This window comes from Syngnathus typhle, linkage group LG5 (genome assembly GCF_033458585.1).
Source record: "Syngnathus typhle isolate RoL2023-S1 ecotype Sweden linkage group LG5, RoL_Styp_1.0, whole genome shotgun sequence".
Taxonomy (NCBI): domain Eukaryota; kingdom Metazoa; phylum Chordata; class Actinopteri; order Syngnathiformes; family Syngnathidae; genus Syngnathus; species Syngnathus typhle.
In genome coordinates this window covers 6,320,730-6,337,677 of record NC_083742.1, presented here as the reverse complement: position 1 = coordinate 6,337,677, position 16,948 = coordinate 6,320,730, and the positions used below count along the sequence as shown (strand labels likewise).

The following is a 16,948-nucleotide window of genomic DNA, read 5'->3' as shown; positions in this document are numbered from 1 at the left end:
TTTGTCTGTTGGTTTTAAAGATAAGCCTGATTATCTTGCTCTTTTTGTGAGTTATCATAAATTAGTCATGAAGATGTAGTAGATATTAATTCAAACCAATTTTACATTGCTATTTTACAAAGATGTACACAGATTGATGCGTTTTATTTGTTGGATGTTTGGGGATTTTCTTAGCGGGTGTGTCCAAGTAAAAATGGTAGAAAAAGCAACTGTTGATTCTGACTCAATACAATAGGTAATTGTTTATGACTGTTGCACAAAAGCTCACCACTATTGCGTATTCTATTCACCTCTTATTGTAATTTTTTCCACACTACTAAATTGGGTAATCCAAGTAAATGTTTTAAGTTTCCCTGTTGTGAAAATTGGCTTTCCTCTATTTCATAACAAAGAAATGAGTTTACAAAACAGTTCTCCCTTTGATTGAACCCCAGCTTGTATAAGTAATAACAACTTGCTTGCCTGGTTGCGTTAGCATTTGAATAAATGTCAGTAATTTATCTTTAAAAAAAAAAGAAAATCCAATTTAAATTTCTCTTTATGACACCCCAAAATCCAGGTTGTGCTGTTTACTTGACATCTTTTGTCCAATACACTGATGTGTCATGCAGTTGGAAGAGGCACAAAAAATCGAGCAAAGAAGAAATTTAAATCCTTGGTTAAAGGAGCCAAATCATCTAAATATAAAAATGAAATAAATTATTTCATCAGCATTTTGAGCACAGCTGCCGTAATGTCTTTGGTAATTTTGAAAAAAAAAATCACTTAAAATTAATACAGTACTTTCTTAATGTTTATACTTGTTTCTAAAACATAATTAGACTCACATAACGTTCCAACTTTTTGTAAATGTCTACCTTTTTGCTATAAACACAACTTTTTTCATTTTTATTTTGACCTTATTTCATTTTTTTTCTTAGTGTGGCCATTTGTGCATAGGTTACATTTATGATGCCATCACAAAGTGGCCAAAACAGAAATAACTAAAAACTATAAATTATACTATTTTGTTACAGTCTTGAAACATCTAGTACAGGGGTGTCAAATTCATTTTTGTCACGGGCCGCATCGTAGCCATAGTTTCTATTGGAGGGCCATTATGACTGTCAACACCTTATGTTATACACAGTATGGGTTACACAACAAACTGATGAATAACTAGTCATGAAATTAGAGACTAGTAAAAATTGTTCAAATATTTTAAAAAAGGTAAATGATAAAAAATTGCTAGCAATTGCTCTATTTTTTAAAGTGAAGACAATTTGTACTCGATGCACAATTTGTCTTCGCGGGCCACATTAAATAATGTGACAGGCCGCATCTGGCCCCCGGGCCTTGACTTTGATACCTATGATCTATAGTACATTGCTCACCAACATAGTACATGTGTACATCTGCTAGCCCCCAGGGGACCACATGAGTACTTAATGGGCCTGTTCTAAAAGTAGCTGACCAGTAAATTGCTATTGTGATGCTGTTCTTAAAAGAAATAGAACCACTTACAGTACACAGTACAGTACACTCAGATTTGTGCCCCCTTTATTGAAATGGCAAACCGCAGTAGTTCAAGCTGTAACTAATAGAGATTGTAACACATGTAGAAGAAACTCGAAACAACTTGGATTTTTTTAATTGACCTCTAATGCCATTTAGCTATTTCCAAAATCATGTGTTAAGAGCACATATTGACAAAACGTCGTGTAAATTATTGTAATTTTGTAGATTATTGTAGAGAAGTCATTCAACACAAATCTCTTTTTGCCTAAGAATACACACACACACACACACACACACACACACACACACACATGCACGCACACACACACACACACACATAATATACATATATATATATATATATATATATATATATATATACGTTTAAGAATATTTCTGTACATACATACGTATATAAAGAATTGAGACGTGCAGAACTGTTAATTCTTGAATCCACGTATATTATATTAAAATTCAGCAGTGAATACAATTAGATAAAAAAATACAAAATTTAAATAAAGAAAAGACATTTTTAAAAAGTCTTTTTGAGATGAGTCCTCAGCGCTTGACTCAATACAGTCCATTTATCTCCTCGGTGACTCTGGTTGCGCTGAGGTAGAAAAACCTGAATAACAAATAATTGTGTTCTATGAAAAAGGTGGATATTTCCCTCGTGTTTTACCCTTGCTGAAAGTATTGCATGGTGAGCCGTTAGACCTTAGGTGGAGGTACAGGCCTTAGTGCCTATTGAGAAAAGAAATAAAACACACAATGTTTGTAATTATTTATAATTTATAATTAATTATAATTATGACAGTTATGTTCATGATTATTTTTACTATTCATGATTATGAGGATAATTTTTACTAATTCTTTCCCAGTCTCTCATCACATGAATCAGATGTCATGTCGAAGACTGTTACTGTCCCACCCGCCAATATACTAGCAATTTGCAAATCAGCCAAGGTAAATTTGTAACCGAGAAGAGTGCCGAAATCAGCCAAGGTTAAACTTTCAAGGGTGGACTGTTGTATTTGAGCTAGGCTAAACTTTCAAAGGTGGTCTCTTGTCTTTGAGCTTTGTTTGTCCACCTAGCCAAGGAAGGCTATTTCCTGGTTCATGGTGTATGACAAACAAGGATAACCTGAATCTGGGGGCTTGGGTTGGGCATGCCCACTGATTTCATAGAAAGCTCATTCATCCAATTTCTACCAGCACAAATGCCCTGGAGCCAATCACTGTTGAAGTTGGGGTAGAGACAAAGTACACGTCCGAGTTTTGATTCCATTAATTGACTGGATTAAGTGAAAGAGCGCAGAGTTTTGGATGACATCAATTTAATGGATTAAGTGAACGAGCATTACCTGAGGGACAACCCTGTAGTTGTGGTTTACGGGATTTGGTCTGTTTGCTGCTGGTGGAGGTGGAGGAGGAGGTCCTTTGGGTTTTGGCCTCCCAGCCTTCAATCATCATCACAGATTATTATAGGTGATTGTGGATTGTTTCATATACGTGAATTTCATTATACATTCTAACGTTACCTGCGACACTTGTGTGGGTGGACGGGGAACTTGTGCTTTAAGAATGAGAGCAGAGCTGTCCACTGCTGGCTGCTTCCTTACTTGATGAGCACTGTTATAGAAAAATGACAGTTTATCCTGTTGTCGCCACAACGCTGTGCTTACAGTGACATTTTCAAACTGTGTTTAATATGTTTGATGCTTACTTACGTTGGTAACACAGGGCTCTGTCGTTTTTTCCGGATGACGCCCACGATGACAGCAATAATTATCCCCAGAACCACTAATGAAATTGCCACTGCGATGGCAGCAGTTGCTCCTGCAGTGACAGAAAAATGATCACTTGCATATGCAGCAATGGAAGCATATACTGGTAGAGTTTTTCTAATGAATAACTGCAGGTACCAGTAGAAAGAGCGCTGAACTCGTTGTCTTTGGAGGAGCATGAAGGAGGCAACCAGCCAGGCTCACACTGACACACACTTTTGTGATTACACACCTGAGAAGTTGAAAGCACAACTGCATTAAAAAAAAAGAAACATCCATGTTGCATTATCTGTCTCTGTCTCTCGTTCTCGCTCTCTCTGTCTCTGTCTCTCGTTCTCGCTCTCTCTGTCTCTGTCTCTCGTTCTCGCTCTCTCTGTCTCTCGTTCTCTCTGTCTCTCGTTCTCTCTGTCTCTGTCTCTGTCTCTCGTTCTCGCTCTCTCTGTCTCTGTCTCTGTCTCTGGTTCTCGCTCTCTCTGTCTCTGTCTCTCGTTCTCGCTCTCTCTGTCTCTCGTTCTCTCTGTCTCTGTCTCTCGTTCTCGCTCTCTCTGTCTCTGTCTCTCGCTCTCTCTGTCTCTGTCTCTCGTTCTCGCTCTCTCTGTCTCTCGTTCTCTCTCTCTCTGTCTCTGTCTCTCGTTCTCTCTGTCTCTGTCTCTCGTTCTCCCTCTCCCTCTCCCTCTCCCTCTCCCTCTCCCTCTCCCTCTCTCTCTCTCTCTCTCTCTCTCTCTCTCTCTCTCTCTCTCTCTCTCTCTCTCTCTCTCTCTCTCTCTCTCTCTCTCTCTCTCTCTCTCTCTCTCTCTCTCTCTCTCTCTCTCTCTCTCTCTCCCCCTCTCTCTCTCCCTCTCTCTCTCCCCCTCTCTCCCTCCCCCTCTCTCCCTCCCCCTCTCTCCCTCCCCCTCTCTCCCTCCCCCTCTCTCCCTCCCCCTCTCTCCCTCTCTCTCTCTCTGTCTCTGTCTCTGGTTCTCGCTCTCTCTGTCTCTGTCTCTCGTTCTCGCTCTCTCTGTCTCTCGTTCTCTCTGTCTCTCGTTCTCTCTGTCTCTGTCTCTGTCTCTCGTTCTCGCTCTCTCTGTCTCTGTCTCTGGTTCTCGCTCTCTCTGTCTCTGTCTCTCGTTCTCGCTCTCTCTGTCTCTCGTTCTCTCTGTCTCTCGTTCTCTCTGTCTCTGTCTCTGTCTCTCGTTCTCGCTCTCTCTGTCTCGTTCTCGCTCTCTCTGTCTCTGTCTCTGGTTCTCGCTCTCTCTGTCTCTGGTTCTCGCTCTCTCTGTCTCTCGTTCTCTCTGTCTCTGTCTCTCGTTCTCGCTCTCTCTGTCTCTGTCTCTGTCTCTCGCTCGCTCTCTCTCTCTCTCTCTCTCTCTCTCTCTCTCTCTCTCTCCCACTAGATGGCATAAGCGGAGGATTGAAGGGCAAAATGATATGCAGTCTGCCTTGCACTGGAGCCACATTCCTAGTCTGTAAATAAAATCAATTTTATTTCTATAGCATTTTAACGAACACCACCGCAAAGTGCTGTACATATCATAAAAGACAGTAATGAAAATAATAATACAGTATTAAATAACTGAAAGTTTCCTTCTTCTCTTCTTTTAGTAAATACAAGCACTCCCTTTACAATGCCATTTAGCAAACTGGATAAAGAGGGGCAAGACGGACGTCTCTAATGACCAATAAGAGGGCGCCAGGATCGGGGACACCGAGATTGGAATGTCATGATAACACAACTCAGGGACACTAGCTTGCCATGAATTTATAAAAAATCAAATAAAAGGGTGGGAGCAATCTCTCGCTCTTCAGATGGAGGCTAAGCCGCCAGTAGCAAATGGCTTTTTGAGTGTTTTGATGGCATAACAATTCAGAGTGCTCAGTTACTGTTGCACTGTATCCTTTATTTCCTTATGTTTTGCTTCAATTTCCTGATACAAAAATGAGTTCATCCTGTTTTATTCTAATTCCCCCATTTACACCAACCGTAAATTCTAAATGAATGTGACATCACCATTATAACTGGCCGTCTGAGCATAACAATCACTCCGATATGATCCCTGACAAAAATGATTTGAATGTTCAATATAGTTGTTGAAGTACTTACGGCATGGCCAGGACAATTTGCAGAGCAGTTTGTGATTCTGTAAGCATTTGGAAGACTCACGCATTCACTTTCACTGCACACCTGAAAAAGCAAGGCTATCATGTTAGAAATAGAGGTTGTTAACTACACTGAATATCAAAAAGAGAAAAACAAACACTGCTTGTTACCTTTCCGTCCCCACATTTGGTCCCGGTGTCCACCTGGCCATAGTCTTTAGTGTATTCTCCAAAGAAAGCTGCTTTGCAGTTACCAATCCTCACCATGCGGCCATAGTTTGGGTTGTTGTTTCCATTGTGACAGAAGAGTTTCCCACAAAACACATTTCTGCAATGAGCGCAATAGTTTTACTTGTGCAGGGTTACAAATTGTGACAGTGACACCAATAAGCTTACTACATTTGATTCTGCAATCGAAGGCAAACAACTCACTCTTTCTGGCAGGGGGAGTATTGATCATTTGAGGGACGTTTGCAGAAGGCATAGTAAGTTCCTCTGGTGTTTAGGTCATAGCAGGAAGGAGGAGCCTCAATAGCACCTGAGGACACCTAAAGTTGTCACTTCATATCTGCTGGTCCAAGTGCTTATGAAATCCTGACTGAATGTTCATTTTAGTTTAATCTGCATTTAACAAGTCAAGGAACATTGACACTTACTTGCACCATATAGTTTGAGGCATTGGTCTGATCTTTTTGGACACTGGCCATTATAACAATAACCAGAGCCTTCATCACATGGTAAGCCGTTGACACTGAATACATCCTCAGGACATGTGTCACTCTCCCCATCACAGTATTCTGCGAGATCACATTCATCCTGTTTCCTCCGACACTCCCAAGATCGCGGAAGTATCTGTGGAGACAACAGGACCCATTGCACTTTGATCCAGCGGGTGGAGAGTCAAACCATCCAAGTCAAAGTGTAGGACAGTCAGATTTTGTCAGTCAAATAAGTCAAATGTGTTTAGTATGACGTAGTCTTGACCGAAGTATTCACAGATTCCAAAGTGGATCTATATGAATACGATAGCTCCCCTGAGCATTTGTTAAGGGAATGTTAACACCCTGCTATTAAAAAGCATTTGGCCTGTTTAGCACTCGCTGAACCTGCAGATATGATTTTATCTTCAATTGTTGGCCATTATTCAAATATCCAGGAACTCATTTTTTAACAGTGACGGGGTTGTCGAACGCAGCTGTCCCACTTGCAGGACGTGGGGAAGTTGCATTGGGCATTTTCCTCATAAGGGTTGCGGGTGTGCAGGAGCTTATCCCAACGGTCATTGGGCGGTGGGCGGGGTACACCCTGACCAGGTTGTCAACCAATTGCAAGGCACACATAGACAAATAACCTTTCACACTCATACCTACAGGCAATTTGGAGCGCTCAATCGGCCTACCACGCATGTTTTTGGAATGTGGGAGGAGAATGGAGTACCCGGACAAAACCCATTCAAGCACGGGGGGAACATGCAAACTCCACACAGGAAAGCCGGAGCTAGAATCGAATCTGCAACGTCTACACTGTGGGGCAGCCATGCTAACCAGTGCTCCACTGTGCCGCCTACTGCATAATGATAATAATAATGATGATGATGATGATAATAATAAAAAAGGGTCACCATCCCCCTTGTTGGTTCAGATATAGCTCATCAAAGTCACTACAGTATCCACTTCCAAATGTGAAACGTGTCAGTATGTCAGAATAAGCACCTTTTGTATGGATTATTGCCTTGTAGCTAAACAATCAACTGACGGATGGAGGTTTATACTCATGGCACCCCACTAGATGGCTGCACCGCATCATATAGCCCAATCGATGACTTAGCTTGTACAACTACAACGTCGCTCACCTTGCAGTCGTCACAACACTCCCCTGCAGCACACTGGGAGCCCTCACTTAGGGTGCAAGTGGTTGCATTGCAGCATGGGTTGGTGCATTCCTATGAAATGACACAAATGCAGAAATGTTGGTTTTTGAGGACGACAGAAAACAATATACAGTCGTGGCAGTCTTCCTTTTCCGTCTTCACCTGCTAGCCACCTGCAGGCTTATCAGACAAGATATAAGGAACAAATCCGAACATGTTCAAAGCTTGCCATAAATGTCACTGTGTTGAGGAGGCACAGTCAATTTCCTTCAAGCATAATGCACGGACAGTACTTGTGCAAACGAGACAACATTCTGAAAGCGAACCTAGTGGCAACAAATCAGGCTGAGGTTTGTTACAAGCTTCAGAACCAAAGCATATCAGTGAAACTATCATTCCATCAAATCATTAAAACTTGAAAATGCATGTCTGCTTTTTAAATTCCTTAACCCCCCTCTCCCTAAAGCATAATGGCAATTTCCATTCTGTAACGTAGTTAGGAGACTGATTAATTTTGAGCTCTATCTCATCCATTCAAAGGTGACCGCCAAATCTCTAGTCACGAGCCAGTTTCTTCCAAAAACGTTATCATCGATGGAATGCATCGAAATGTTGCCATTGAAATTTTTTTTTTTTGAAAGAACGTATATTTATCAAGCTTGCTATCATGGCTGTAATTCACACTGGGGTAGAATTAAATGTTACTTCATATAGCCATGATGAGTGCCAAAAACAGCAGCTCATGCGATAACTATACTAATAAACCACCAATAGCAAATGAGACTTTGTAAATGTGTTTGTTCGTGTCAGACTCCTGATGATGCCTTTGGGCAAAAACCCTAACCAAAGTCTCAGACAAGGGAAGCAATGTGCTCCACCTCATTTTAGCAAAACATGCAGATTTCAACACACCAACATTGTTGCAAAATTCACCACAGCCAGACATGCTGTCCGCAAATGTTGCTCGGATAACCTCTAGATATGTCATACATTTGCAATTCAAAGGTTACATCCAGTGGGTCAAGCGTGGCTCTCAAGTGACACAATTTGGATGTGAGTCATGGGAACGTCTAGAGAAACGAACAGAATCAGTCATTCTTTCTTATGAGGGATACAAAATGCAGTCATAGCAAATATCGTCTGGTTGGGGCATTGTTTGAGTGTTGATGTGTTGCCACAAGTTGTCTTGCTGCAATATTCACCTTTGCTTGCACAATGAATGATGAATTTTTGCCTGGAGAAAAACCTGTAGTTTGGGTCTCAAAAAATATATATATATATCGACGCCAGTCCTGGAACTTTTATAATGCAACTTAATTGGTCATGTGAGATGCATGAAACTTAAATGGAATTATATTAGCTCAAACTACTTGGGCACTTGGAGGTGGAGTATAAGTCAAGCTAAGTGAAATCCTTGACATAAGATAGACCTTGAAAGGAAGAGACAAGTTAGGTTCAAACGTCAAACGAATTTGCTATGATATCCAGTGTACACATTTACCTTTTCAGTCCCACAGTCACACTGCTCTCCTTTCTCGACAAAACCGTTTCCACAGACAGAGGGCACCACCAGACTCATGTAGTCCGGCTTGTCCAGCATACAGTTTGGGCTGCGGCCGATCAAATATTTCTCATAGTCTCTACTGCTGCAGCTACTGAAAGTGCGAGGGGTGTCCCAGCTGGTGGAACGGATGGAAAGCAACAATTGCATTAATCAGACGAGCAGTGCCTTCTTCAGTCAGGCAAGGTGCAAGTGTTTTTGACATTGGTTGTGAAGCAGAAATGACGCATTTATTTGGCACACCTTGGATGTCTGTGAGGCGTTTGCATGTCCTTGTGCTGTGTTTTTTTTCCCAGGGACTGAATCTGAATTAGCCAATGTGACTGTGTTGGTGCACTACATTGTGCTGCGATTAACTGATGAATAGATAGATCTGGTCAGCCTGCCTCTTACCCGAATTTGCTCCACCTCAGCCATTACCGTGAACAGGATAATAGAAAATGAACGGATTTAATTCGTCGATTTTATAGTAATCTATCAGTGGCTAATTGGAACAATTGTCCATAAAGGCTCTCGAGTTAAAGATACCTTTAAATCCCCAAAAGCTCTTATGCAAGCCTCATAGGCAACATTGAGCTTTTGTCATCACGTGTTGCTGTAATCGTCTCGATAGGTTTTGCATTCATTGTGACTGCAACCAAATGTCAGAGGTTCCTTACCTGAGGGCTGCACCCATGATGCAGCTATCCCCAGCGCAGATACAAGCACTGGAGTCATCATGATTCATGCCAAGATTATGGCCCATCTCATGGGCCAATGTGGCCCCCACAGCAATGGCTCGATTGTTGTGGTCCTGTGAGACACTTGTGTCATATTCCTCAACGTCAACAACAGTGAAGTTCCTCAATTTTTCCTTGTTCTCCTTTATTCTAACATCTCTGACTTTATTTTTTGTGTGTGTAACCTTTAAGCTTAAGTTTTGCAATTCATGAGAAATATCTGACAGAAGGTTTCTCAGCAATATATAATTTATTATCTACAGCAGCATGAGATTTTGGAACTGAGCGAGTGGGGATCACAATGTCTTTTGAGATGCATGTAGAGAACAATAAAATCTCCTGTTCAGGTCAGTCAAAAGTTGCAATCACCAATAGACTGATCATGTGTCTGCCAAATATTTACTATCTAGACATCCCATGTTTCGTATAAGAAAAAAGGCTTTACCTGTACTACCCCGACAGAATGACCGGAACAGAGAGTCCCGATGTACGCCAGTCCCACCGTTGCTCCCTCAAAGTCAATCCCGCTGAAAGACAAATAGAAACGAGATCTTTTGAATGCAAGGTAGGTCTTCCAGAGCCACTAGTCCTTGAACTTTTACAAAATGGAATGGAATCAAATTTATTACCGCAAACATTGAGTGTGAGTTTTAGGATGATAGGACATTTCTGTGTTGGTGTCACATTGAATCACTTTCAGAGTCATCATATATAACAAGACATGCCAGCAAGAAGTCAAGCTTCCTTTTTGTTTAACACGTTAAACATGTGTAAAGGAGTTACCCGATTTCATTATTGCTCTCTAAGTCTGACATGCGAGGTCTTTTGCACATGATGCTACGTATCTGTGATTCCAAAAAGAAATCGCTCACTAGAGTTATACCAATTATATACGTAAATAGAAACCATTCCGACCTGATAAGATGTGCATTGTCATGTTTCTTTCTCTTGACCAGCTCAGAATTCCTCCATGTCATAAACGCATTTAGATTAGCGCCGGCCGGAGGAGTGATGGAGATCAAGTCACCATTGGACCAGATCTCCAGGCCGACAAGAGCAATGAAGGTCCTCAGGGGCTTGTATACCTGCACACAACACCAAAACGAGGTCATTAAAATAATTTTTAAAAAACTCTTTATCAAATAACACACAATAAGATACCATTTTAATGCCACACTAGATAATTTGCAATAATTTATAAATCGTTTAGGATTAGTGTTACATAGTAGCAAAGCAATAAAATGTCCACCGAATGTAATCCAAATTTCAGAGGGCAGTGCAGCGTACAGATCATTGTTTGAATTAGTATTAACTCACCATGTTGACAAAGTTGACGACTTCAAATATCCTTTTCCTCAGTGCTGTTTGATCCCGGTTTAGCTTCACATACTGAAATCGCACAACCATTTTAGAGCAGGCTCATGCCCTGTATGTTTTACTGGCAGTCAGAGATAAAAAGTAAGATGAACTCATAAAGTTAAAGTCCCAATGATCGTCACACACACATCTGGGTGCGGTGTAATTTGTCCTCTGCATTTAACCCATCCCCATGTGATATTAATCCATCCCCTGGGGGAGAGGGGAGCAGTGAGCAGCAGCGGTGCCGCGCTCGGGAATCAGTTGGTGATCTAACCCCCCCATTCCAACCCTTAATGCCGAGTGCCAAGCAGGGAGGCAATGGGTCTCATTTTTATAGTCTTTGCTATGACCCGCCCGGGGTTTTGAACCCACAACCTTCCAGTCTCAGGGCGGACACTCTACCACTAGGCCACTGAACTCATAACAACTTAAAGCATATCACTTTCCCCACCAAAAAGTATTCATGATGACATTTGGTGTAGTCTTACCTCACGGTTATCAGCAACAAGGTAGAGCTCAATGTATTTCTGTTGCTGAATGATGGAAATACCCTGAAATACAACAAAGACAGTTAAAGCTCTTGCACTGCAACGAACAGAATTTGAATTCCATCTGCCTACAAAAACAGAATCCCCGTGGCAACAGGCAGCTATAATATCTACCCTGGCTTCCAAGGTAGGGTTAGACAAGCATGTTTTTCTTGTGAATTCCACATACAGTCGCATCAGAGCCTATACTGTGGATGAGAGTGTCATGCAAATGTTTCTCGAACCGCTGATCTGGAGCGACTGCGGCTTGTTGGTGGCTCGAAATCTGTGCTCCATGTCGTGTTGGTGACACCGCACACAGCGGGTGTGTAGTCCTCTTCGTTGAACTTCATTACGGCATGATCCCCCTCATCATCACCAGTCAGAGGCTCGATCAAGTACCTCTGGGCTGATGTCCTGAAATAACCTCTAGAACAAAAAAAAAAAAAAAAAATGCTACTGTACCAAATTTAATTACCAGTCCCATCCATTTAGATAATTTTGAAAACAGACTGTAAATTAAAGTCATGATTGGTTGAAATGTGTGATGCAAATGTTTTCATGCTAGACATTTAGATTTTGTATGCTCCCAATTTAGTGGGAATTTTTTTTGAAAAGGCCTATTTCTGTTTCAGCGTGACTTACTGACCAAGGTACACAATGTTATGGTTTTGCAATTCTGTTGTGGAACAAACTAATTGGCCTGCTCAGAACCCTGAAAAATTAATTAATTAATTAATTAAATTACACAGGGGGAGCTTGAATCTTGCACAAAAACTTTGCGAACAGCTTGAAAGCTGTAATAGTAACTCCATATTTTTGTCCGTTTTCACGCCACCTATGTGTGATTGTTGGCCATTCATTCATTCATTCATTCATTCATTCATTCATTCATTCATTCATGGTTAATTGTAAGGCTTACCGAAGTCCATCACAGGTGCTGATGCTAACTGTCGAGTCGCTTTGGTTCACAATCTTCCCATGATAGTAGCAGTGATCCTGGTAAAGATGTGACCATTAGTTTATGCTTTATCCTCTGCATGCATGCATGTTCCATAACTCTAAAAGACTTACAATGTCATTTGGAGAAGTCGTGACTTGTGTCCCATCCTCTTGGTAAAAAGTCTCTGAGTAATCTCGAGTGAGTAAGTCACTGAGAATGCAAATAAAAGGATGACGTTAGTATCAGTCATATGTACATACACAGGTTATTTGGTGCAAAATTGTGGATGTAGCATGAGTAATATGTTGTTGTTTTTTTAAATCAGTGCTGACCAAAAAAAACCATAAAAAGGATGTGAAACATCTCACTCGTCGTGAGAACAGCCTACAATCAGCAAGTTCTAAGTACCACAGCAACGCCACTTAACTTCTTTCTTTACCATTAATATTCAACTACAATCGTTAGCATTCAACTACAATCGTGAAATAAATGCCACGTTAAACATTTTTTCCAGAAATGTGCTCTTACTTGTTTTTTTGTAAGTGCATTTCGACATCTTTTCCTTCTACGGTCATTGCATACTTCAGGGTCTCTGGCCTGAGGTTCTGCAGAGGAGGGAAACAAGATTGTCTCCATCAAAACAAATATGATGAGCTTTATTCTACTCCATCCGACTAAGAGAACAAAATGCCACCAGTAGCATTTATCTTAGTAATATGTATTATAGTATGTGACCAAACAAAAAGTGTAGCAAAGGTGGGGGCTAATACAACCATAACTAATATCAGGGGCTGAATCGATCGCAGATTTGCGGAAGAAATTTCAGGGTTATGAGTTCATTCCACAAGAGACTGAACGGATTCAGTGCCATGAGAATAAAATTACCTGGATGAAGGAGAATTTTCAAAGGAATAACTGCAACTAACCACTTATCATTATGTTTTATGTGTTTTCTGATTGTATTTGAATAAATCAACTGAGAAGCAGTATACTTCAGGTTGAAACGACACATTTAACGAGTTAAGATTTGCACAGGACTTTGTAATGTTTGCTCACCCCGGTGTCTCTTCTTCTGACAGAGTGAAGCCGGACAGGTCGTACGAGCTCGTAGTCCTTTCCAATCTCAAATAGGGCGGCATGGCTGTCTGTTGAAGGAGAGCTCTTTATTTTGCTTTGTGATGACAATAACGGACGACAAAAAACAACGGTGGGACTAATTTTGAATTTAAAAACAATAACATGAAAATGATAGTAAGCGATACTGTAAAAAAGCTGACTCTTCAGTTTAGTGTGAAATGGACTAGGAAAGGAAAAGACACATCCATCTGTTTGTTGGAAAGCTGCTTCCTGGATTCTGGAGGGTTTCAAGGAGACGCAGCAAGTGCCAATTTAATTTGGATGCTTCCATTGATACCACAATGTTATTCATCTTGCCCCATCTTTATTCAGATTGTCACAAATGCTGTCCGAATAATTCATTTAGTGGTGTCAGTTAAACGTGTTATTAACGTGATTAATTCAACCACCTTTTAATGCCATACATATTTTTAATCGCGTGATTAAGGCTCATTTTGGCCTAATAATATTTGTTCTCTTTTCGTGTACTGTTGCCGCATCAATCACGCCACACTGACACTAGTGACACTAGTCTGGGCTTGTTATGCAGAGATTTCATCTGTTTTGTGTTGTGTGTGTGTATGTATGTATGTATGTCTGTATGTATACATATATTATATATACTATATACATATATATACACACGCAAATGTAGTATATATATATATATCAAAGTCAAAGTCGAAGTCTGCTTTATTGTCAACATCTTCACATGCCGAGACACACCAAGAGATCAAAATTACGTTTTCCCAATCCCACGGTGACAAAACATATTACACAATAGACATACAAGTAAACAACGCAATATAAAAAACAAGAAGGCACAAACAATAAATAATAAGAGTAACAATAAATAATAAATAAATAGATAACACAACGAATAAAAGCCAGTGTGCATACAGACAGTAAAAGTACAGGACGCTACGCAGAACGGGGAAGCGAGTTCAGGATCCTGACAGCCTGGAGTATGAAGCTGTTTGAGAGTCTGGTGGTGCGGGAGCGCAGGCTTCTGTACCTCTTCCCAGAGGGCATATATATATATATATATATATTTTTTTTTTAACAAGATTCATGTCCTGACAGAATGAAGCCACTTTATATCATTCCAATTTGGTTTGCTATTAAGTGTAAATTATATGTGGCAAATTCACAAAATTAATATTATCCTTACTATTATTATTAGAACTTGATCCCGACACTGACATAAGCTATCACCAGCTGCATTCTTTTATGCAACTTGCTGTTGCTGAAACATACGGAATTTCATGATGCTCAGTGGTTTCAAGAAGATACGTTTAGTAAGTACATGACAGCTTACAGACAGGTCAAAGAGCTTTACACAAACAGAAGAATGTCATTCCAGGCTTAGTTATTAATTAGCCCATGCACAATGGAGGTAAATGTTTACAATACTGACATACCTGATAGATTGAGCGCGCCATTTAGGATGAGGACCCACAAAAGAAGTTCCCGTGTCATCGTAGTATGTGGTAAATGAGCAGTTTTATTCTTTCCACCTACATGCTGTGTTAGTGCTGTTAGTGAGGCCACACCTTCACCCGCTCTCTGTGGGACTGTCACAGTACTTCCTCGTTGACAACAAATACTCCCACAACTGGCCTGAGCACGCCTCTGCTATGCTACAGGAATGCAGGAACAGCTTTGATGCCCTACATATTTTGTGCCAGTAACATTAAGTACAGATGAATCCAGGTTTGTTTGTGTTTTGAATTATTAATATTAAAGTCCCTTACCTGGTTGCTGAGGTAGCCGCTTTTTCTTCTGAGAAAAGCCATCAACCAGCAAACTGTCTCATTCTGCATTGCGTCTGACTCAGCATCAGTCACAGCGCTTACGCCATCTAATAATTTCCATTTATAGTATCTACACGTCATTGATTTCTCATGTTTTACTAAATAAAGTCATAGGGGGTGACCTCAGTTAATTCAGCATTGATGCTCCTACATTGTCCTCAGTCCTACACTCACTGGACGCATGCTTGCAGTCGCTGTAGAAAAATGAAGACATAAGACAATAAGGCCAATGTGTCTGGTCCCTCTGCAGCAGTATTGGATAAGTCTGAACATGGCTCAGTGTTAGTGGAACATGCTGTTGGCTCAGAGTGCTGCTTTTCTCATCGTTATACGATTGGTGCACAATGATGATTCTACCTAGTGGCGGAATTTTCTCATGGTGATTTGGTTGTTTTTCTGTATGACTGCCAGACAGACACAGACATTTAACAGTGCCGTATATTTGCATTAGAATATTTACATTGGAGACTGCCCAAAGACCACAAGACTACAAATGAGAATTCTTCAAGTCAGTTCAAGCGGACGAGAGGGTGGGACGTTGTTCTGCTCTCAAGGTTACTGCTGCAAACTGAGAGATAACGGCATAAAGACATGCAAAATACAAATTAATAAATGCAAACTAGCTTTATTTGTACAAAGAAAGAAAACTCAGGAGCAATGGGCTATACTGGTCAAATTTCTGTTTTCAACTTTTTATTCAAACTTGTACTTGTGTCTGGCAGTGAAACCTTGTTTGTAATCTGAAAGCAGAATTGCTTCCTCCCGCTTTTCTTTTCGAAGTCATGTCAAACAAATGTGAAACAAATCATTAATTAATAAGTGTGTTGTTTATGTGATTGCCGAAATAAACAAATCAAAACACTTTTATGATGTCCTTGGGTGATGCTATCGTGTGTTTTTCCGCTTCATGCATGCAACACTGAGATTTCTTGACGGCCAGTCATTCCCTGAAGTTGAGGACTTGGCCTAACAAAACAATAACACTTTTGTCATGGAGAGACCACATTCTGCTCAAATAAAGTCACAATCCTACAGATCTGATGGTGATGGGTTGGCTTCTCCTCACTCACAACGGACTTAGGGCTGCCTAAAAACAAAAATGATGCAAACATGCTGGTGCTTTGCAAAGATAACGTCCAACTTGAATTTCTTAATGCTCAGGATGCTTTTGCATTGGTTAAAACAGCATTTGTTGTGTGTAGGAATAATACCGTTTTTTTCCGTGTATAGTGCGCAATATTTTACTAATTTATTGTCCTAAAATCTGGGGTGCGTATTATACATGGGTACAAAGAAAAAAAAAAAATAATTTTTTTTTTTTTAAATTTTTTTTTTTTTTTTTTTAAATAAAGTCATGGTACAACAAAACCAACAACAGGACTGACCGACAAAGTCGTGGAACAAAAAGACAGGGTGACATTACCAAAGACAGGAACAGAATGACAGTAACACATGCAATGATCCAATGGTGAGCGAGGGGCAGACAGGACTTAAATACAAAACACGTTACATCGATTAAGGTGACACAGGAAGAGCGGGGTGACACGAACAGAAACTATGGCAACCTAGACACATAGCAAAACTGGGGACGAGACATGACAAATCTCCCCCGAAATAAAACTCACCTTTCTTCTTGTTTGTTGTCAATCGCGCATCGCATTCAGCCATCCTGCCCAACA

General features: G+C 40.6%; 1 protein-coding gene across 1 annotated transcript; it reads right to left on the bottom strand.

Moving 5' to 3' along the window:
- Window positions 1-1,522: 1,522 nt before the first annotated feature.
- adam28 (ADAM metallopeptidase domain 28) lies at window positions 1,523-15,278 on the bottom strand. The gene is made up of 23 exons (XM_061278383.1): window positions 15,210-15,278; window positions 14,877-15,090; window positions 13,396-13,484; window positions 12,868-12,944; window positions 12,471-12,549; window positions 12,319-12,395; window positions 11,642-11,825; window positions 11,358-11,420; window positions 10,828-10,899; window positions 10,426-10,595; window positions 9,956-10,037; window positions 9,451-9,584; window positions 8,732-8,909; window positions 7,213-7,302; window positions 6,017-6,212; window positions 5,793-5,898; window positions 5,532-5,688; window positions 5,365-5,445; window positions 3,423-3,516; window positions 3,228-3,336; window positions 3,039-3,129; window positions 2,862-2,957; window positions 1,523-2,241 (listed from the first exon to the last, which is right to left on the bottom strand). The coding sequence occupies exons 1-23, from the start codon at window positions 15,276-15,278 to the stop codon at window positions 2,209-2,211; spliced, it is 2,541 nt and encodes an 846-aa protein (XP_061134367.1). The 3' UTR covers window positions 1,523-2,208.
- Window positions 15,279-16,948: the final 1,670 nt, after the last annotated feature.